This window comes from Coregonus clupeaformis, chromosome 1 (assembly GCF_020615455.1).
Source record: "Coregonus clupeaformis isolate EN_2021a chromosome 1, ASM2061545v1, whole genome shotgun sequence".
Classification (NCBI taxonomy): Eukaryota; Metazoa; Chordata; class Actinopteri; order Salmoniformes; family Salmonidae; genus Coregonus; species Coregonus clupeaformis.
Window position 1 is genome coordinate 69,732,122 of NC_059192.1, and position 22,076 is coordinate 69,754,197.

The following is a 22,076-nucleotide window of genomic DNA, read 5'->3' on the forward strand; positions in this document are numbered from 1 at the left end:
TTCTGTATTGATTGACCTTCATGTCTTAAAGTAATGATGGACTGTCATTTCTCTTTGCTTATTTGAGCTGTTCTTGCCATAATATGGACTTGGTATTTTACCAAATAGGGCTATTTTCTGTCACAAAACTACCTTGTCACAACACAACTGATTGGCTCAAACGCATTAAGAAGTAAAGAAATTCCACAAATTAACTTATAAGAAGGCACACCTGTTAATTGAAATGCATTCCAGGTGACTACCTCATGAAGCTGGTTGAGAGAATGCCAAGAGTGTGCAAAGTTGTCATCAAGGCAAAGGGTGGCTTCTTTGAAGAATCTCAAATATAAAATAGATTTTGATTTGTTTAACACTTTTTTGGATACAACTATATGTGTTATTTTATAGTTTTGATGTCTTCACTATTATTCTACAATGTAGAAAATAGTAAAAATAAAGTAAAACCCTGGAATGAGTAGGTGTGTCCAAACTTTTGACTGGTACTGTACAGTGAAACAATGTCGTCATTTGTGCTTTGAGACCAGATTCAGGCATATGTTGTTTTACTTCTAACTCAACATTATTTGAAAAATGTTCACCAATAGTGTTGTGCAAGAAACAAAAACAATGAAATTAGTGAATTCGTCAACAGAAAGAGGTAATTCATAAGACAAGTTCAATGAACCAAGGCCATTGATAAGACATTGAAACACTGAGTATACCAAACAATAGGAACACCTTCCTAATATTGAGTTGCACCCACCCCCCTTTTGCCCTCAGAACAGCCTCAATTCGTCGGAGCATGGACTCTACAAGGTGTCGAAAGCATTCCACATGGATGCTGGCCCATGTTGACTCCAATGTTCAAGTACCATGTCTCAGGAAAACTACCTCTTCATGTCAAGAAATGTTCCCTTCCCCCCAAACCTAAAATAAATGCCCTTTGGCACAAATACTGTTAGCTGGGATATTTGCCAATAAATCAAATGCTTGTATGCATGTCCAAATTTGGACAAGCTGGAAAACAAATTAGACCATTTTCAGATATAGATTTTCAGATATAACTGATTCCGTCCCCTAACCATTTAACGTTCTGTCAGTCTGTGATGGTCATTGGCAGTCAGTTGAAATGCAGCTCTTTTGTCAGCATGGAGACCACACATGGGATCTGCTTTTTCTCGCTGAAGTGTGGGTCCTCGGACCAGGACTCGAAACTGGTGGCCACCATTTAGTTGACACATGTGAGGATCTGCATGATCTCCAGCTGCTTGACAAACTCATTGAGGACGTAGCAGAGTGCCTGGACAAACCAGGAGCCACGCCCAGGGTTCCTCCATGAGTAGTACCCTGGAAGAGCAGCCACATCACTCTCTCCAATTGGCGCTGATGTTAGTTTTGGTATAGTTTTATAAATGCAGACAGATAATTTGTTCATTCGACATGGTGGGATCTTTTTGTGTCTGTAAAATTAATGATGTGAGAAATGGCGATGGATACGCCTTTATGCACAAATATGGATAAAATAGCCATCATATCGAAGTAAATTTGGAGTCACGAGATGATATGGTGTGTGGTTCTACGACTCAGGAAACCATGCAGTTTATTAGGCTACAGAATAAATAAAATATGATGAACTTCACAGGGTGGTGAAAGTGCACGGTGATGAGCTTGATACTCCTTTCCAAAAAATATCGAGGGTCTTATTCTGGTGACATGATGATCGATGCTTGACTGCCGTTTGACAAATAATAACATTCTCGCTCTTATTCATAATATTCTCATCATGTAGACTAGCCTACCCACACTGTATCTACAAGCTGTTGGCTAGAGCGCAAGTGCCAAGACCAGAGTAGACACATTTACTATTTAACGGAACAGTTTTTTTGACAAAACTATTGGTAGAGTTCAAAATGCGATGGAAACACATTGAACTTATTCAGTACATGAAAACTTAAGCGAAAAAGTAAATTTTTGTGTGCAGTGCCTGCAAAAAGTATGTTTGGTGGAAACACACCACTGCTGGGAAAATGTGCATATTTTATTTATGCAGATTTGAGAACATTTGATTGAAAATCTGTCGCCAATTGGATGAAAACCTAGCTATAGACAGTCTCACAAACAGATTCTCTCACACAATATCAAAACTGGATAGTGGATGTGTTTTACCAGCTACCATGGTCCCAGACACAAACTGGGAGGGTCTGAGGCGGAGATAGTAACTGTGGGATTTCTGTCAGACTATCTGTGCAGGGAACATTTAGGAGCGGACGGACTAGGTTAGCTGGAAAATGTATGGGAATGTTGGCACGGTGGAGTAGGCGAAAAGGAAATCTGCCTTGACAGGAATCTTGTGCCTGGGATTTGCATCCGTTTCAAGGGTATCATTGGGGGGCCCGGAATCCGTCTGTATGCCATCATTGAACTCAGAACCCTGACAAGCCTGGTGAATCAAATGAAATGACATTTTATTCAACCTTTATTTAACAGAGTTTCAAGGACAACCTGGTAAAAGAAGGGGCATTACATAAGAGGCTCTATTTTCAGCTGCCGTTAAGCCGGCGCTAGTGTCAAACGCACACTCTTTGGCATTTTCAATTTGTAAAAGCCAGCGCTTTGCTATTTTCCAACTCAGGCGCCAGAGTTGGTAATATACCTGTCTTATATCAGCTCGCTTGCGCTAAGGTGGGAGGAGTGGAAATATTTGAAGGTGTGTCCTTCATTTGTTTTGCCAATGTGCCAATTTCAAGCAGCGCTACTGGCGATATTTAAGACTCAACAAAGGCTGGTCTTAGCGGTAACGCAATTGGTTATGGCATCGATTCTGCCATCGGAGGTGTACAGTAGCCTATAACCAATGTTTTTTTAAATATCGCGAGCAGCATAACAGTCAACAGACATTCCGTTTTTTCTATATACAGTGAGGGGAAAAAAGTATTTGATCCCCTGCTGATTTTGTAAGTTTGCCCACTGACAAAGACATGATCAGTCTATAATTTTGATGTTAGGTTTATTTGTACAGTGAGAGACAAAATAACAACAAAAAAATCCAGAAAAATGCATGTCAAAAATGTTATCAATTGATTTGCATTTTAATGAGGGATATAAGTATTTGACCCCTCTGCAAAACATGACTTAGTACTTGGTGGCAAAATCCTTGTTGGCATCACAGAGGTCAGATGTTTCTTGTAGTTGGCCACCAGGTTTGCACACATCTCAGGAGGGATTTTGTCCCACTCCTCTTTGCAGATCTTCTCCAAGTCATTAAGGTTTTGAGGCTGACGTTTGGCAACTCGAACCTTCAGCTCCCTCCACAGATTTTCTATGGGATTAAGGTCTGGAGACTGGCTAGGCCACTCCAGGACCTTAATGTGCTTCTTCTTGAGCCACTCTTTGTTGCCTTGGCCGTGTGTTTTGGGTCATTGTCATGCTGGAATAGCCATCCACGACCCATTTTCAATGCCCTGGCTGAGGGAAGGAGGTTCTCACCCAAGATTTGACAGTACATGGCCCCGTCCATCGTCCCTTTGATGCGGTGAAGTTGTCCTGTCCCCTTAGCATAATGTTTCCACCTCCATGTTTGACATTGGGTATGGTGTTCTTGGGGTCATAGGCAGCATTCCTCCTCCTCCAAACACGGCGAGTTGAGTTGATGCCAAAGAGCTCCATTTTGGTCTCATCTGACCACAACACTTTCACCCAGTTCTCCTCTGAATCATTCAGATGTTCATTGGCAAACTTCAGACGGGCCTGTATATGTGCTTTCTTGAGCAGGGGGACCTTGCGGGCGCTGCAGGATTTCAGTCCTTCACGGCGTAATGTGTTACCAATTGTTTTCTTGGTGACTATGGTCCCAGCTGCCTTGAGATCATTGACAAGATCCTCCCGTGTAGTTCTGGGCTGATTCCTCACCGTTCTCATGATCATTGCAACTCCACGAGGTGAGATCTTGCATGGAGCCCCAGGCTGAGGGAGATTGACAGTTATTTTGTGTTTCTTCCATTTGCGAATAATCGCACCAACTGTTGTCACCTTCTCACCAAGCTGCTTGGCGATGGTCTTGTAGCCCATTCCAGCCTTGTGTAGGTCTACAATCTTATCCCTGACATCATTAGAGAGCTCTTTGGACTTGGCCATGGTGGAGAGATTGGAATCTGATTGATTGATTGCTTCTGTGGACAGGTGTCTTTTATACAGGTAACAAGCTGAGATTAGGAGCACTCCCTTTAAGAGTGTGCTCCTAATCTCAGCTCGTTACCTGTATAAAAGACACCTGGGAGCCAGAAATCTTTCTGATTGAGAGGGGGTCAAATACTTATTTCCCTCATTAAAATGCAAATCAATTTATAACATTTTTGACATGCGTTTTTCTGGATTTTGTTGTTGTTATTCTGTCTCTCACTGTTCAAATAAACCTACCATTAAAATTATAGACTGATCATTTCTTTGTCAGTGGGCAACCGTACAAAATCAGCAGGGGATCAAATACTTTTTTCCCTCACTGTATTGGACATTATTTTTGTCCATGCAGCTTCTGTGAAAAGTTTGGACACATTAGGCCTATGTGTGATGCCCATTGAATGAAATGTGTCAGTAGGAAGTCTGTTTAGGAACATCAAGTTATATAGACTGCTTTATTGTTTTTCCTTGATCATATTGTTTGAAAAATTGCATCTTCCATTTTCATCTGTTGGACCCAACTGTCAAATCACTGGAATTCTGATTGCTGTCCTTGGTGCTGAATCCACTTGTAGCCTAGACTATTTTCCTGTTCGTTTTTTTACCTTTCACGTGGCTAAGTCACTAACAGGCCATATCAACGGCAATGGTAGGCTAACCTTATTATAACGTTTGGACAATGTCCAATTGTCCATGGCTCGAACATGCAGTGCATTTTCCAAATGTGTGTCGACGAATATTCCCATGTTAAAGCTAATAAAAACACTAGATTGGCTACATGTTTGTTATAACTAGGCCTATTGTAGGATTACTGTATACTATTTAATAAACTATCTTCAACTATCTCCTGCCGAAGAGCCCTTAGGCCTACGTGTGCACCCATTGCTCATGGAACGAGAGATGCGATTTATGATATCATGCTTCTGACCCGATCCTATTTAGAAATATTGTTGTTTTAAAAAACAGATTGATCATTTTTTGTTTAATTTGATTAAAATACAAACTTATTAGAAAGATTCACCGTCCATGGGTTTATGTTGAGAACGTACATTGCTCAAATGCAATGCAATTCCGTCTGCTATTCCTGGAGAAGTGCAAATAATATCTGTAAGATGTTTCCATGATGCTCCTGTGAAAAGTTTGGACGTGCGTAAAACCCTCCATAGTCTAAGTTGCCTTGTCTGTATTATAGGCCCACAGGGAGCAGTTATGGTGCCTGCAACTGTATTTACGCATAGCCTATTTAAAGTATTTTTAGACCTTATCAATAGCCGAGTGAATTGAATCTTGCTTATTGACTACGTTTGGAATGTCGATGTCCAGACTGCAATGCAGGCCTATCTCCTATATCAGTGCGAATGCTATAGGCTATGTTTAACAATGTATTTCCATACTGAATCAATGCAATTACAACAATGTGGACTGCAAACATTTTCAACATACACTGCTCAAAAACTCCAAGTCAATCACACTTCTGTGAAATCAAACTGTCCACTTAGGAAACAACACTGATTGACAATAAATGTAACATGCTGTTGTGCAAATGGAATAGACAACAGGTGGAAATTATAGGCAATTAGCAAGACACCCCCAATAAAGAAGTGGTTCTGCAGGTGGTGACCACAGACCACTTCTCAGTTCCTATGCTTCCTGGCTGATGTTTTGGTCACTTTTGAATGCTGGCGGTGCTTTCACTCTAGTGGTAGCATGAGACGGAGTTTACAACCCACACAAGTGGCTCAGGTAGTGCAGCTCATCCAGGATGGCACATCAATGCGAGCTGTAGCAAGAAGGTTTGCTGTGTCTGTCAGCGTAGTGTCCAGAGCATGGAGGCGCTACCAGGAGACAGGCCTGTACATCAGGAGACGTGGAGGAGGCCGTAGGAGGGCAAAAACCCAGCAGCAGGACCTTTACCTCCGCCTTTTTGCAAGGGGTAGCAGGAGGAGCACTGCCAGAGCCCTGCAAAATGACCTCCAGCAGGCCACAAATGTGCATGTGTCTGCTCAAACGGTCAGAAACAGACTCCATGAGGGTGCTATGAGGGCCCGACGTCCACAGGTGGGGGTTGTGCTTACAGCCCAACACCGTGCAGGACGTTTGGCATTTGCCAGAGAACACCGAGATTGGCAAATTCGCCACTGGCGCCCTGTGCTCTTCACAGATGAAAGCAGGTTCACACTGAGCACATGTGACAGACGTGACAGAGTCTGGAGACGCTGTGGAGAACGTTCTGCTGCCTGCAACATCCTCCAGCATGACCGGTTTGGCGGTGGGTCAGTCATGGTGTGGGGTGGCATTTATTTGGGGGGCCGCACCATGTGCTCGCCAGAGGTAGCCTGACTGCCATTAGGTACCGAGATGAGATCCTCAGACCCCTTGTGAGACCATATGCTGGTGCGGTTGGCCCTGGGTTCCTCCTAATGCAAGACAATGCTAGACCTCATGTGGCTGGAGTGTGTCAGCAGTTCCTGCAAGAGGAAGGCATTGATGCTATGGACTGGCCCGCCCGTTCCCCAGACCTGAATCCAATTGAGCACATCTGGGAAATCATGTCTCGCTCCATCCACCAACGCCACGTTGCACCACAGACTGTCCAGGAGTTGGCGGATGCTTTAGTCCAGGTCTGGGAGGAGATCCCTCAGGAGACCATCCGCCACCTCATCAGGAGCATGCCCAGGCGTTGTAGGGAGGTCATACAGGCACGTGGAGGCCACACACACTACTGAGCCTCATTTTGTTTTAAGGACATTACATCAAAGTTGGATCAGCCTGTAGTGTGATTTTCCACTTTAATTTTGAGGGTGACTCCATATCCAGACCTCCATGGGTTGATACATTTGATTTCCATTGATAATTCCATTGTAGGATTTTTAATGAATTTATTTGCAAATTATGGTGGAAAATAAGTATTTGGTCACCTACAAACAAGCAAGATTTCTGGCTCTCACAGACCAGTAACTTCTTCTTTAAGAGGCTCCTCTGTCCTCCACTCGTTTCCTGTATTAATGGCACCTGTTTGAACTTGTTATCAGTATAAAAGACACCTGTCCACAACCTCAAACAGTCACACTCCAAACTCCACTATGGCCAAGACCAAAGAGATGTCAAAGGACACCAGAAACAAAATTGTAGACCTGCACCAGGCTGGGAAGACTGAATCTGCAATAGGTAAGCAGCTTGGTTTGAAGAAATCAACTGTGGGAGCAATTATTAGGAAATGGAAGACATACAAGCCCACTGATAATCTCCCTCGATCTGGGGCTCCATGCAAGAACTCACCCCGTGGGGTCAAAATTATCACAAGAACGGTGAGCAAAAATCCCAGAACCACACGGGGACCTAGTGAATGACCTGCAGAGAGCTAGGACCAAAGTAACAAAGTCTACCATCAGTAACACACTTCGCCGCCAGGGACTCAAATCCTGCAGTGCCAGACGTGTCCCCCTGCTTAAGCCAGTACATGTCCAGGCCCGTCTGAAGTTTGCTAGAGTGCATTTGGATGATCCAGAAGAGGATTGGGAGAATGTCATATGGTCAGATGAAACCAAAATAGAACTTTTTGGTAAAAACTCAACTCGTCGTGTTTGGAGGACAAAGAATGCTGAGTTGCATCCAAAGAACACTATACCTACTGTGAAGCATGGGGGTGGAAACATCATGCTTTGGGGCTGTTTTTCTGCAAAGGGACCAGGACGACTGATCTGTGTAAAGGAATGAATCAATGGGGCCATGTATCGTGAGATTTTGAGTGAAAACCTCCTTCCATCAGCAAGGGCATTGAAGATGAAACGTGGCTGGGTCTTTCAGCATGACAATGATCCCAAACACACCGCCCGGGCAACGAAGGAGTGGCTTCGTAAGAAGCCTTTCAAGGTCCTGGAGCGGCCTAGCCAGTCTCCAGATCTCAACCCCATAGAAAATCTTTGGAGGGAGTTGAAAGTGCGTGTTGCCCAGCGACAGCCCCAAAACATCACTGCTCTAGAGGAGATCTGCATGGAGGAATGGGCCAAAATACCAGCAACAGTGTGTGAAAACCTTGTGAAGACTTACAGAAAACATTTGACCTGTGTCATTGCCAACAAAGGGTATATAACAAAGTATTGAGAAACTTTTGTTATTGACCAAATACATATTTTCCACCATAATTTGCAAATTAATTCATTAAAAATCCTACAATGTGATTTTCTGGAAAAAAAATTCTCATTTTGTCTGTCATAGTTGACGTGTACCTATGATGAAAATTACAGGCCGCTCTCATCTTTTTAAGTGGGAGAACTTGCACAATTGGTGGCTGACTAAATACTTTTTTCCCCCACTGTATAGTTATCTGTCCATCAAGAAAAAACAACAGTCACCTGCATATAAATGGGGCACACGTCACCATAATCTATATACATTTTTAAAAAGAAGAGGGCCTGGAATTCAGCCTTGTGGAACACCATTAATTATTTACAAGTCACTTTACTTTAAACCACTGGCATAAATGGGTCTTTCTATAAACTAGGGTACCAATGAGGATTTCCTACACTGGACAACTTACATTAAGATATAAGGGGGGATTGCTATATTCAATCAAATTCACAAGTTTATTTAAATGTTTAATCCTTTATCATGGTTGGTGTCTTGACGGATTTGTCCAAAATCGTGTGACATAAAACATTACTTTTCTGTCTATGCATTTATGGCAGTTTAAGTTGTCGTTATATCATATATTAACCTTTTCACATGTGAGTTCCAAATATCTCTAACGGTCGCCCCAGCGTAAGTTTGTTATGCACGTGATGTCAAAATGCACTCACTGTTCCAAAATGTGATTGTTACGCAACAGGACAGTTAATCCGCGCTGCACTCAAACCAAGACACGCTACGCTGCCTGCTTTTATTTATAGGCTGTTTCAACTTGTTAATTTTAAATGATTTTCGAACAAGTTTTATTTTCGAACAACAGTTTGAATTGAGGTGTGTTCCACCTCCACATTTTTAGGCTTTACTGAGCCGGACAAACTTCCCCAAGCACTTCCCCAGTGTTTCCGCAGATCAAGTATGCAGACATTTGAGCATCTCCAGTCAGAACAGGACCTACACAAACGTTTTCACACTTTCCGGCTGGTGTCCGCATTGCCTTCATTGTTGTTTTCCTTACTACATGATAATAGCTTTGGACATGTGTGCGTTTCTATCAAAGTAAGTGCCTTATTACGTTATAATAGTTTCTGTATGTCGTGTTATGCCGTTTCTACTGTAGCTCACTGTATTAATGGAGCATAATATATTTGTGTGTATTCCTTATAACCGCGGACACGCAAGGTACTAATTTCATAACCTTTATGGTGTTATACTAAATTGTGCTTATGTAGCTAGCTACATTATTCTATTAGATCTGTAAAACAATGCTAATTGCATCAGAGAAGTATTAGTTCGTGTTGTCTTTTAAAGCTACCCTGGCCTTATGACCATGGTTTGTTTTCATTTGGCCTGTTTAGCATAGCTCTATTCTGCCCTGCCCTGCTCTGCCCCACTGTGGAGCTCAAAGTTACTGTTTCTCATATTTGTGATTTTGTCAATGCAATTTATTATTTTTATAGCAGTGTTATTATGTTACTTCTTTGTAATATTTTTTCATTTATATATCCTGATGTTGTATTCTAATTACTAATAATTCCTCTTTATTCTGTACTTTCAGAAACCATTATTTGCCATTATTTGCCAATATCTTAACTGGAACTGGACATCTTTCGAGCTGAAGATTGAGGCCAGCTTTTGTATGCTAGCAACATACTGTTTGAACGTACACTCCTTAACAGTTTTACTGGATTAAAACACAGCAAGAAAACATATAGGCCTATATGTAATAGTTATCTATTTTATTGAAGTATTGGTGGTGGTTGAACAACAACAACAAAAACTTGTTTTACTAGAGGGAAAAAAACTGCAAGAAAAGACAGACAACTTATGAAAATGCACAACCCATATTTCATATTCATGCAGTGATTGAACAACAACTGCATTTCCACCCCCCACCTCTAAAGGCATAGTATCATGGCAGGTCACCTGTCAAGTCACCTGTCAAGTCAGTCAGTAATTGCAGCAGATGTGCTCAATAGTGCTTGTGAATATGGTACTCCCCAAAGCATGGTGAAACACATAGAGATGTGTCACAAGCTAAACACATGTACTTTGTCAACCTCCTCTGCTTCCTTCTTCTGGTGCCAGACAGGCAGACTTTGCAGTGCCTCCGTGTGCGACTGCCTTGATCAGCAGTTTGAGGGACTTCGCAGGGAAAATCCTGTACAGTGAGGCGTAGGGGATTGTCTGCAGCAGGACGGCCCCCAGTGGATGAACGCCAAGGGGTGTGGTACTCCTCCAGCAGCTCTCTCATTAGGTTTTCTCTGTACTTTTGGTAGGTAATACCTTGTTCGGTAATCATCTCAACTGTTAGTTGGCGGTGAACTATGTGGCCATTGAGGGCAGCAGTGTCAATCAGATGGAAAGATATCTTCTTATACCACTTGGTAGTTTTCTGAGCGCATTCCACAAAGCTGTTTATCATGTCCACCTTATCCACTGCCCCCATTTTGAGGTTATTGTCAAGCACACAGTCTGGTTTGATCTTTCTCTCTCCCATCAGGTGGTCCACCTTCCCTGTGGCTGACATGGTTACTCTATGGACAGTGGAGAGGACATGGACATCTCGTTTGTCATGCCGTTTGTCACTTTACTGCCAGCTGTTCACTGTTCTCCTTGAACTCCACCTCCCCTCTCTGCATCTTCTTGCATCCGAATGCCGGTATCCCCTTCCTGTTCGACCTGACTGTGCCACAGGCCCCTGTGCTGTTGGAGAGCAGATGCTGGAAGAGTGTGGGACTGCTGTACCAATTGTCCACATACAAAGTGTGTCCCTTGCCGAGATGAGGAGCCAGCATGGTCATCACCATGGACCCGGACACCCCAAGCCCCTCATAATGTTGGATGTCAGTGGTGGACCCTGTGTAGACTATAATGTCCTGGAGAAATCCTGTCTTCACGTCGCACTTAACAAAGAACTTGACCCCAAACCTGTGCCTTCTGGAGGGAATAGATTGATGGAACGCCAGCCTACACTTCCATAACATCAGGGACTCATCAATGCATAGGTCCTTGTATGGAACAAATACCCAACCAAATGCTGATGTCAGGCTGGTAAGAACATTTCTTATTAACGGGTCATTTAGGTTGGCAGTAGCATTGTTGACGAAATGTAGCCATCGTAGCAGAACTAGGAAGTGGTCTTGGGAAAAGAGGGTGGCAAAGAAGGCAGTCGCAAACATAGGATCTGTGCTCCAGTATTCTCTTAGGGAGTTCTTCTTCCAATTCCCATGAGAAGGACTGTCACCAGGAAGGTATACATTTCACTATTTGTGGTTGTCACCCATTTAGCGAGTTTCCCCCTCACTCCTGCCTCTCTCTTCTCCTGTATCTCCAAGGCATAGTGATTGGTCTCCTCCACTATGTCTCCCACCAGCTCCTCTGTCAGAAACAGCTTGAAGCACTCTGCCTCAGAGGGAAATCGCAAGGGACTTTGCACTCCAGACTGGGACTCATCAAAGCAAATAGCAGGGCCAGGAGGGGTGAAATGGCTGCCGGCCTTCCAGCTACCACAGACCTCCTGTACTTCATCCACTGTTGGTCTGCCTCCATCACCACCAACATCTTCAAAGGGACCTGGGACTTCGTCAGTGGGCAAGGGGTCATCAAATTCAGGGTTCTCAATGGCTACAAGATTGGGGGGAAGCACCTCACTGTCTTTGTCACTGTTAGAATCTGATTCCTGACTTTCAAACTCAGACTCATTGTCAGAATTTACAAAAATCTCCAGAATTTCCGCATTTGTGAGTTGTGTCCTTTTGAAATACATTGCTAATGCTATAGCTTAGCCCACTAGCTACATACATAAACAACAACAATGAATGGCTCAGAGTGGGTGTCAGAGGTACATGATTGACTGCCGGCACGCGCCACTTGTATCAATAAATCACTATCAGAATATTTACTGTTTTATTCACATGGTGACAAATCATGCATTCCGATTCTTGCATAGATTGTAATGGACACATATGATGTATGTAAAATACTTTTTTGAAGGTTGTACTGATTATGATGAGCTAAGCTAATTCCAGCTTTGTGTGGAACCATGTGTGTTGACAGACAATGCATTCTGGGTTTCACGTAAACGTCTGTCAGACCAAAGATGTTATAACAAAATGAGGTGAGGGAGGGTTCACTCATCTTTCGAGTAAACTTCCGGAAGTGAATGATGGGATGTGAATGATGGTAGACGACACACCCCCTTCAACATACATACTGCAAACAGACCAAACTCATCTTGTCTCCTCAATAACATGGCAGCACGCACAAACTACCCATCGTTGGATTACTTCTAGAAAGTGTTTTACTCAATTATTTCGATCAATGGTGAGCTCACCCGTGATGTGATGAATTATAAATAGTAATTGCTATTAGCAAATTCATATTGTGGTTTATGTCAGCCGAGATTTATCTAAATATGACCGCTTGTGTTACGTCAATCTTTCCTCAGTTAGCGCTAGGACTAATGTAGCCTACATTTTCCGGTTTGGATGATTGTGTTATGCTGTCACTACTTTTGTGAATGTCTGAACATTGCATCCAAAAATAAACTGCTCACATTCAGGACATAACTTTGTAAGGACTGTGTTTGTGCAAAATGTTTCTGTGAAAAAACAGTGTGGCCAGTTCAAATACTGACTGTTGCATCAATCGAAACTGAAGTTCTAAATAAGCATTCTAATCACACCGATTTGAGCGTACGCTGCAGGGACCACTGTAGAATGATCACACCCATTTGTTGGTATGTGTCAAAAGGTTAAGCATTAATCAGTTGAATTAAACATTGAACTTGAACCCTATAAGAATCCTGGAACTCGCTGTCGGACAGTTTTTTGTATAGAGAGCTCAGAAATGCAGTGTAACTACGTAACATTTCGCGTTTTCTTATATATGCTACAAAGTGAAAACAGTTTTCATGGGCACAAAAATCCAAAATAATAAATGCGATTGCAAAATGTAATGCTTCTAACACTCACCTTACCTTGATACTTAAAACCTAAATCGATACTGTCATTAACGTGGTTCTTCAATAATTATGCATAATACTTGTTGGATGCGCATTTGGTATCCAGCTGATTAGTCACACCGTGAAATTATAATAATAATAATAATAATAATAATAATAATAATAATCTGATCTAGGAAGGAATTTTCCAAATGACAGTCAAGTGACGAACAGCTGTTGTGATAGCGGATGCAATGCATGCAAAACAATATTTTGGTGTCTCATTCGTTACTCCGGTGAAGACAGTTGTGCCTGGATCCACGTTGGATCCAATATCCCTAGTGAATTGATGTTGATCATCAATTTGTTGTCTGCTTGATTTACAGCAGGGTCTTGTTAGATTTAACAGAAAAGCATCAAGGTAATGTGTTCATGTTTTCATATATTTTTCTGCCTCAGATTGGACTGTGTGCAATTGTCATAGACTATTGCACAACACCCAACGCTAATACTATCAATTATTCTGGATACAATGACAACAAATGACATAGCCTAGTGGGCTTATTCACAATACGATCGGGTAATGAAATAACATGACAAATACATTTTGTTTTCCATGTTACACCTGCAATTTTAAACAATACAAGGGGCTTGAAGTAGCCTACTTAAACTTGAATTTGGAGCTCAGAAATTCAAGTGCTGGAATAGGCCTACCTTGAAAATCTGAAATTCCCTCGATTTGGTGCTTGAAAAGTCCTTGTAATTATTGTAGCCAATTTATAAGTTATCTTGCTCCCTTATAATTATCCGTGATTTCATTTTTTTATCTGTTTTTGTGAGAGAGGTGGCCACTTTAGTTTTTTCCCCACCGCTTCAATTGAAGGGTGTTGCGCTACAGTAAAACCACGTGTGGTTATTATGAGGATGACAACATCTTATGTTGGCTTTAACCTGGCTTTCCATACAAATCCTTCCATTAAAAAAGGAACCTGGTTTTTGGTCACTTTCTCATTATACAGTGCCTTGCAAAAGTATTCATCCCCTTGGCGTTTTTCCTATTTCATTGCATTACAACCTGAAATTTTAATGGATTTTTATTTAGATTTCATGTAATGGACATACACAAGATAGTCCAAATTGGGGAAGTGAAATTAAAGAAATTACTTGTTTCAAAAAATAAATAACAGAAAAGTGGCGCGTGCATATGTATTCACACCCTTTGCTATGAAGCCCCTAAATAAGATCTGGTGCAACCAATTACCTTCAGAAGTCACATAATTAGTTAAATAAAGTCCACCTGTGTGCAATCTAAGTGTCACATGCTGTCACATGATCTCAGTATATATACACCTGTTCTGAAAGGCCCCAGCATCTGCAACGCCACTAAGCAAGGGGCACCACCAAGCAAGCAGCACCATGAAGACCAAGGAGCTCTCTAAACAGGTCAGGCACAAAGTTGTGGAGAAGTACAGATCAGGGTTGGGTTATAAAAGAATATCAGAAACTTTGAACATCCCACGGAGCACCATTAAATCCATTATAAAAAAATGGAAAGAATATGGCACCACAACAAACCTGCCAAGAGAACATATGGAAGGAGGTACTCTGGTCAAATGAGTATAAAATTGAGCTTTTTGGCCATCAAGGAAAACGCTATGTCTGGCGCAAACCCAACACCTCTCATCACCCGAGAACACCATCCCCACAGTGAAGCATGGTGGTGGCAGCATCATGCTGTGGGGATGTTTTTCATCAGCAGGGACTGGGAAACTGGTCAGAATTGAAGGAATGATGGATGGCACTAAATACAGGGAAATTGTTGAGGGAAACCTGTGTCAGTCTTCCAGAGATTTGAGACTGGGACGGAGGTTCACCTTCCAGCAGGACAATGACCCTAAGCATACTGCTAAAGCAACACTTGAGTGGTTTAAGGGGAAACATTTAAATCTCTTGGAATGGCCTAGTCAAAGCCCAGACCTCAATCCAATTCAGAATCTGTGGTATGACTTAAAGATTGCTGTACACCAGCGGAACCCATCCAACTTGAAGGAGCTGGAGCAGTTTTGCCTTGAAGAATGGGCAAAAATCCCAGCTGCCAAGCTTATAGAGACATACACCAAGAGACTTGCAGTTGTAATTGCTGCAAAAGGTGGCTCTACAAAGTATTGATTTTGGGGGGGTGAATAGTTATGCACGCTCAAGTTTTCTGTTTTCTTGTCTTATTTCTTGTTTGTTTCACAAGAAAACATATTTTGCATCTTCAAAGTGGTAGGCATGTTGTGTAAATCCAAATGATACAAACCCCCCAAAAATCTATTTTAATTCCAGGTTGTAAGGCAACAAAATAGGAAAAATGCCAAGGGGGGTGAATACTTTCGCAAGCCACTGTAAAAACAGCGATAGTGAGATTCAAATGGTGAGATTAATGCTACCACTCTACATGGTTTTATTATGTGTGGCTGCGTCGACCACATAGGCTACAGACAAATTGCCATGCATGCATCCAATCTACTTAGTCAGGCAATGTCCACATTATTCTCACATATTTTAGAATGTAATAATAATTGGCAGGGCCCAAAATATAATAATAATCTTAAAGTGGTAATGGCCTACTTTTTTTGCACTCTTTGCATGCATATTTGGGGAGAGGGGTTCTATAATAGACCCTATATCTACAATTATATAACTTATACAATTGTATAACATTGAGGTCCTTGAAAATTACAATTAAGTTCTTGAAAAAGTCCCTGAAATCCTTAAATTTGACTTGCCAATGTCTGTATGAACCCTGATTAAGAGTCTAAGCACTGTCTAAGCTATATGGAATTGTTTTAAGAAGGTCATACCAAGGATCATTTTGCTCTTTGATTTTGAAAATGTAAGTCCCCTGAATATACAATTATTTGATGAAAAAGTATTTTTGGCCTTACTGCTATTAGCCCATACAAACGCATTGAAAAACAGATTCACTACATGGAACAACAGAATGTCCCCCCAAAAAATCTAAAGGAAGTTTGTTCTGAAGTGTCTGTCCTATATCTGAGAGATATAAGACAGATCAGGAAACATTTGTTGTTTTTTTGGACATGTATTTAACCCCTTATTTTTGGAAATAAACAGTCTCCATATGTGACCGACCGGCTCGATTCGGTCTTATGTAGCAAAAATTGAAATTGTGTTTTTTACATTGGATAAAAGTAGAGACTTAGAGCTAGAAAATTGTATATCATACACTACAGTTGAGGAACAATGGGAAAGTAATTCTGCTTTGAAAGTTGATCAACTTGTAACCTCACTTTTGTGAAAATGGCCCTTGAATGTTTTGGTTCCTACTGGAGTCCACTTCTTTGTCTACAGCCATTCAGCATCGTTCACACCCTCTTAAGCTTTAGCCCCACCCATCTCTTTAAGGATTCACATGTGAGGCTATGTACTAAACAACCAAAGATTTCAAGACTAAAGGTTGGTTTATACTACGGGTGTGTTCGTAAATTTAATCTGGAATGCCAGAGTGTGCTCTGGGCGTTCGTAAACTCAGAGCGTTGTCAGATTGTCCTTTCGTAAACTCGTTTCGGTCTTGGAGCGTTCAGATCGCACACTGGACGCTCTGGCCGAGGAGTAAGGTTGATAGCCAGAGCGAATTTACCAGCTACATCTACCGACAGTTGTCGCAGTGACACCATGAACATTGTATTGAAATGGTTACTTGCATAGTGGAGTCTTTTGTTTAGACATGTAGCTAGCTAGCTAAACAATGAATCATAATCCCAACTCATAACGTTACTACCCTGCATGAATCTGCAGGTAGCTAACCAACCAACTTCAATATTAGCTAGCTAACACTAGGCTATAACTAGCAATGCAAATGGCTCTGAGATACGAATAATATTACTACTCAGATAATACACGTAACGTTAGCTAGCTAGCCAGCCAGCTAACGTTAGCTAGCTAGCTAATAGTACACTTTAACTTGAAATTAAAACTCCTTTCTGTCAAAATTAGAAATGTGTAATATCTGAAAATGTAGCTAGCTAGACTCTCTTACCCGTATACATGGATGGACGCTTCTCCCTCTCTGTCACGGATGCCATGGTTGCCCTTAGTTTGAAGAAGATGTAATCCGGAGACAGGTGTTTTATACAACAGCCTTCTGTGTGTTCTCTTTTCGACTCAGTCTGCATATTTGCAATCAAACGCCAGACTTTTCTCCATCTTCTTAGCTATCATACTCTAATTCCACTGATTTCAAAACTCGGTCCTCCAGAAAGTGGAGAGCAACACTTATGCAATTCTACTACGTGATATCTTTCAAAAAAGACATGTTAGAAAGGATTACCTACACATGTTATGGAAAGAAGCGTGCTACATGCCAATCCGAACTCAACTCTCGGCATGTCCAGCCCACTCATTATCTCAGCCAATCATGGCTAGCGGGAAGGTTTCTGTCTTTTTCCGTGGCTAAACCAACTCTTAATTTAACAATTTATTCATATTTACAGATGGCATACAAGTTTGTTATTAAGGCACATGAAAGTTCACATGTTCCAGAAGGCATTTCTGCCAAAAAATGCATTTAGATTTGTTAAAAAACTTTATGTTCAAATGGCGCTCCTGTTAAGTAGTGACGCGCTACATACGCATAGTTTCCTGAAAAGAGTCACATATATACTGTACTTCCGTAAAAACATTTTAACTGGTACCGGAGAACCTTCAGATGAGTATTGTGGTCATCCTAGAGCAAAACAACCAACGTGTTCGTGAGAGTCTCACCTTTCCACAGAGAGGTCATATTAGTGTGTAGCCCAAATAGTTCGGACGCTACAGAAAGAAGTTGGCAGATCGGTTGTACCGATTTCAGACGAGTCACATCACTTCCCCTTTAAAATGTGGCTAAATAGTACATCGGGACAAAGTAATTTATAGGAGTTCTCACAGAGTTAAAGGCAGATTCAGACACCTATGTTTTCAGACTCGTTTTGTGACACATACTACGTGGCTGAACGAGGGGTCGTAGAGCAAAACAGAGAACACCAGAGTTTGTAGGCCACACCGTTGGACTCTACAGATGATTTTGTAAGAAGACCGATTTTTCGGCATGTCTCATGATCTGACAAACACTGTTCTAGCTCTGTCACCTTTCACCGCAGATGCGGAAGTGTTACATAGGCGAAAGTGGTGGATTGAGACACATCCAATGCAAAAAAACTGATATCTCTAGCTTAAACTGACAGATTTTTATGGGGATTCGTTTATTATGCTAATTGTTTTCCGCGGGTGCGCGGACATCGACTTTAGGGAGGCCTATGTTGTTGTATAGGTGTAGTTATGGGTCAATTTGCATTCACTTTTATTCCATATGGAACTGCATAATTGTATTATTATTTTTGTTTCAAACCATTTAGACATTTTTATCCCAATGTCACACATTGGCCCCATTAATTATAGAAAGACCCAAATGCACAGCTTACTTACAGATATTGTGTAAGCCAGTAGTCACCAACCAGTCGATCTTCAAGGCATTTCTAGCACAGGAGGTTGGTGGCACCTTAATTGGGGAGGACGGGCTCGTGGTAATGGCTGGAGCGGAATAAGTGGAATGGTATCAAATACATCAAACACATGATTTGATGCCATTCCATCAACTCCGTTCCAGCCATTATTATGAGCCATCCTCCCCTCAGCAGCCACCAAACATTTCTGTAGAAAAGCCAACGATAAAGGCATAAAGGCTTGCGCTGTTTTTTTTTCATATTGCGCTGTTGGCGGTAGGTGCACTTGATTCAGAACCCTGCGCACCCGGGTAGGCGCAGGGTGTCATTTGTCTGAAAAGACAAACTCAGCCTACCTGGCGGACTGGGAGATCTGTGGCTAAATTCATGACCCCGGCCACAGCAAAGTTTGATACTAGCCTACGTGAGATTTCATAACTTTTAAAACCATGACCAGAGAGAGACTGTCAAAGAATACAGCAAAGAGCTGCTGTTTTTATAAGTGAGTTCATGTCTAACTTTTTATTCAGGGTTAGACAACCTTTCACGTTCTGTTACCAATTAGGTGCCAACTAACAATATCTCACCATAATTTATCATCTACCTCTTCGATAAACACTGTTTTTATTCAACACTTATAAAACATAAAACGCACTTCTCCCTACTTCCACTAGTGCTGCAGCTTCAATGAATGAGTAGCCAAGTGTATCGATAGCCCTGCGTTTGTATTATTAGCAGCAGCTCTTCGTGTCTATTTTAATATCATGGAATATTTTGCTTTCTCTGGTCACATGAAGAACATGAATTTGTGCATGAGGCAGATGTGGTGCGACTCGAGTTTTGCCATCAGGTCAGTCTCACAGGAGGAAAGGAAGGAGAGCACAGGGACCGTGAGAGGCTGACCCTCTGCTGCTCTTTCCCTCCCTCCGCTGAGAGTAATGCCATGTTCAAAACAACTGGGAACTCAGAAATCTCTGACTTCCCACTTCAGTCCATTCAAGACAACTGGGAACTCGGAAAAAAACGTGATCCAACTGTAAAAAATATTTTTGAACAGTCATCCAACTCGGAATTCCAAGTCCGAAACTCTGGCATCTTTCTAGAGCGCAGACTTTCCGACCTGAAGATCCCTGACGTCATGATTTTACCTAGTCTTTTTCCCGAGTTCCCAGTTGTCTTGAAAGCACCATGACCATCAGATGCAGGTACCATTAGTCCAGTAAAATTAAAAAAGCTATTTGCAAATTATTTTAATTTATGCTCAGCTGTGCCTCGCAAGTGTTACACCAACTGATCTATTTTGTTATCAAAGCTCGAGTTTTGAAATAAGATATGGTCTGAGAAGAACAATATTGGAAGGCCAGGCATATAGCCAATATACTGTGATAATGTATTAGGCCTACTCCACAAACTTAATTCCTACAGAACAGTATTTATTAGGTTAATGTAAAACAATGTAAGTCATGTTTAAAAACAGTTCTGAGCGGTAGATCTCGGCTTGCTTTTTGACTACGAAAGTGATCTTGACTCAGAAAAGGTTGGTGAACACTGTTGTAAGCTATCTAGTTTGCCTAGGACCTAATAGTCCCCACCTAAAATCTAAAATTCAAAAATATCAAAACATATAAAAAAGAAAATCAGCATCTTGTCTTCCAGGGTTAGACAACCTTTCACGTTCTGTTACCAGTTAGGTGCCAACTAACAATATCTCACCATGATTTATCATCTACCTCTTCTTAAAGGTTATGAATCTAAGCTCAACAATAAGTGCTTCAATCAAGCCTAGCTAGAACAAAAGCTTGGGTTTAGTCAATCTGTCCAGCCCAGGGTAGGCTCTAGTCCTCACCTGGATGAAGAAGAGTTTGGGCTTGCCCACTAGACTCTTGCACATTTCACCCCTGAAGAGTGAGGTAATGCTCTTGATGGGCATGGCTCCATCAGTGCCATAGATTATACCCTCCTCACCGTGACTCAGCAGGATGCAGACAAAGCAGGAGCTGTGGTTCTTTTCCGAGGCTAGGACACGTGCACATTTTTTAAATTGCAATTGACATAGGCTTAAATAAACTTTTTAATGCATTGGCATTACCAGTTTCCTATTTATTGTAACCCTTATGTTTGTAGGATTTCAATAAAAAAGTATGTTAAAAAAAGGCAAAATAGCTACTCAGGTATACAGGCAAATGGAAATCAGGGGATCTAAGTAACAGCACTAAAACAGGCAGGTTTATGAGTATTAAACCTGCCACAGTGAATGTGATGGACTGTTGGTGCCCCCTGTTTGAAAATGTCCCGCACTGGAACAACAGGGGGCGACAGTGAGACAGGTTACTCTCACTGAATAGATACTTATGTAAGGCCGAAGGACAATGTCTACCCAGTGTGTTGCTCACCTTCTCTGAGAAGACACTCCATCTTCTGACAGGTCTGGTCTTTGTAGATGCAGACGTCGAAGCCCAGGCTCTTAAAGCACTTGAACAACTCGCCTGCGTCTCGATCTGTGCCATTCCGTACAACCATCCCTGACAAACAATATAAACAGCATTCACATTCACTATACTCAACATGTACAGTGTATAGCTTACACAGTGTTATACAATAGGCCACTTGTTAAATCAAGCAATATCTAATGGGATGTATGGAAATTAACAATCTTATTAAGAGTAACCGTGTTACATACATTTGTTGTATAAATGTAATAAAACGGTGTGAATAGCTGTGGATGATATAGATGTGTTAGACAACCATGTATCCAAGTCAATGTAAAAGGTGATGCCATACCCGTCTTTTCGTCAAAGTTTTTGTTGATGATGATGCACTTGCCCACTCGCTGGTGGCTCATCTTATACTGGAATGTTGGTGAAACAATTCTGTAATGGCTTTCAGAAAAGTAGTCCTGCTCCCGCGTCTGGCCATCCTTATTCTTCTTACTGAGCAAGACATAATAGACAAAATAGAAAGGTTAATTTAAAGACAACACATCTACCTCTTCTATAAGGTTAGGAATCTAAGCTCAACAATAAGTGCTTCAATCAAGCCTAGCTAGAACAAAAGCTTGGGTTTAGTGGATCTGTCCAGCCCAGGTTAGGCTCTAGTCCTCATCTGGATGAAGAAGAGTTTGGGCTTGCCCACTAGACACTTGCAGATATACCTGGATAAATGTTTCAGGTAAAGTTACATAAAATGTATTTGAACCCAGTTGATTGTAACATACTGTTATGTCTAGCATTTTACTGTTAACCTTTTCACGTGTGAGTTCCAAATATCGCTAACGGTTGCTCCAGCGTGAGTTGTTTTATGCACGTGATGTCAGAATGCACTCACTGTTCCAAAATGTGATTGTTACTCAACAGGACAGTTAA

The 22,076-nt window shown here is 41.6% G+C and overlaps 1 protein-coding gene across 1 annotated transcript; it reads right to left on the reverse strand.

The window, feature by feature from the left end:
• Positions 1-1,207: 1,207 nt before the first annotated feature.
• LOC121572061 (caspase-7-like) lies at positions 1,208-21,638 on the reverse strand. Its single transcript, XM_041883939.2, has 5 exons — positions 21,496-21,638; positions 21,108-21,236; positions 20,561-20,730; positions 2,288-2,419; positions 1,208-1,348 (listed from the first exon to the last, which is right to left on the reverse strand). Exons 1-5 carry the CDS (start codon positions 21,554-21,556, stop codon positions 1,208-1,210), a joined length of 633 nt encoding a protein of 210 aa, XP_041739873.2. The 5' UTR covers positions 21,557-21,638.
• Between the last annotated feature and the right edge of the window lie 438 nt (positions 21,639-22,076).

What these genes read in the sequence shown, in the direction of transcription:
- LOC121572061 (XM_041883939.2), bottom strand. Translation starts at nt 21,556, where the DNA reads ATGAGCCACCAGCGAGTGGGCAAGTGCATCATCATCAACAAAAACTTT. An exon ending in AAACTTTGACGAAAAGACGG is followed by an intron (nt 21,237 to 21,495) that starts GTATGGCATCAC and finishes ATTGTTTGTCAG; the next exon opens with GGATGGTTGTACGGAATGGC. An exon ending in GGAGTGTCTTCTCAGAGAAG is followed by an intron (nt 20,731 to 21,107) that starts GTGAGCAACACA and finishes CACGTGTCCTAG; the next exon opens with CCTCGGAAAAGAACCACAGC.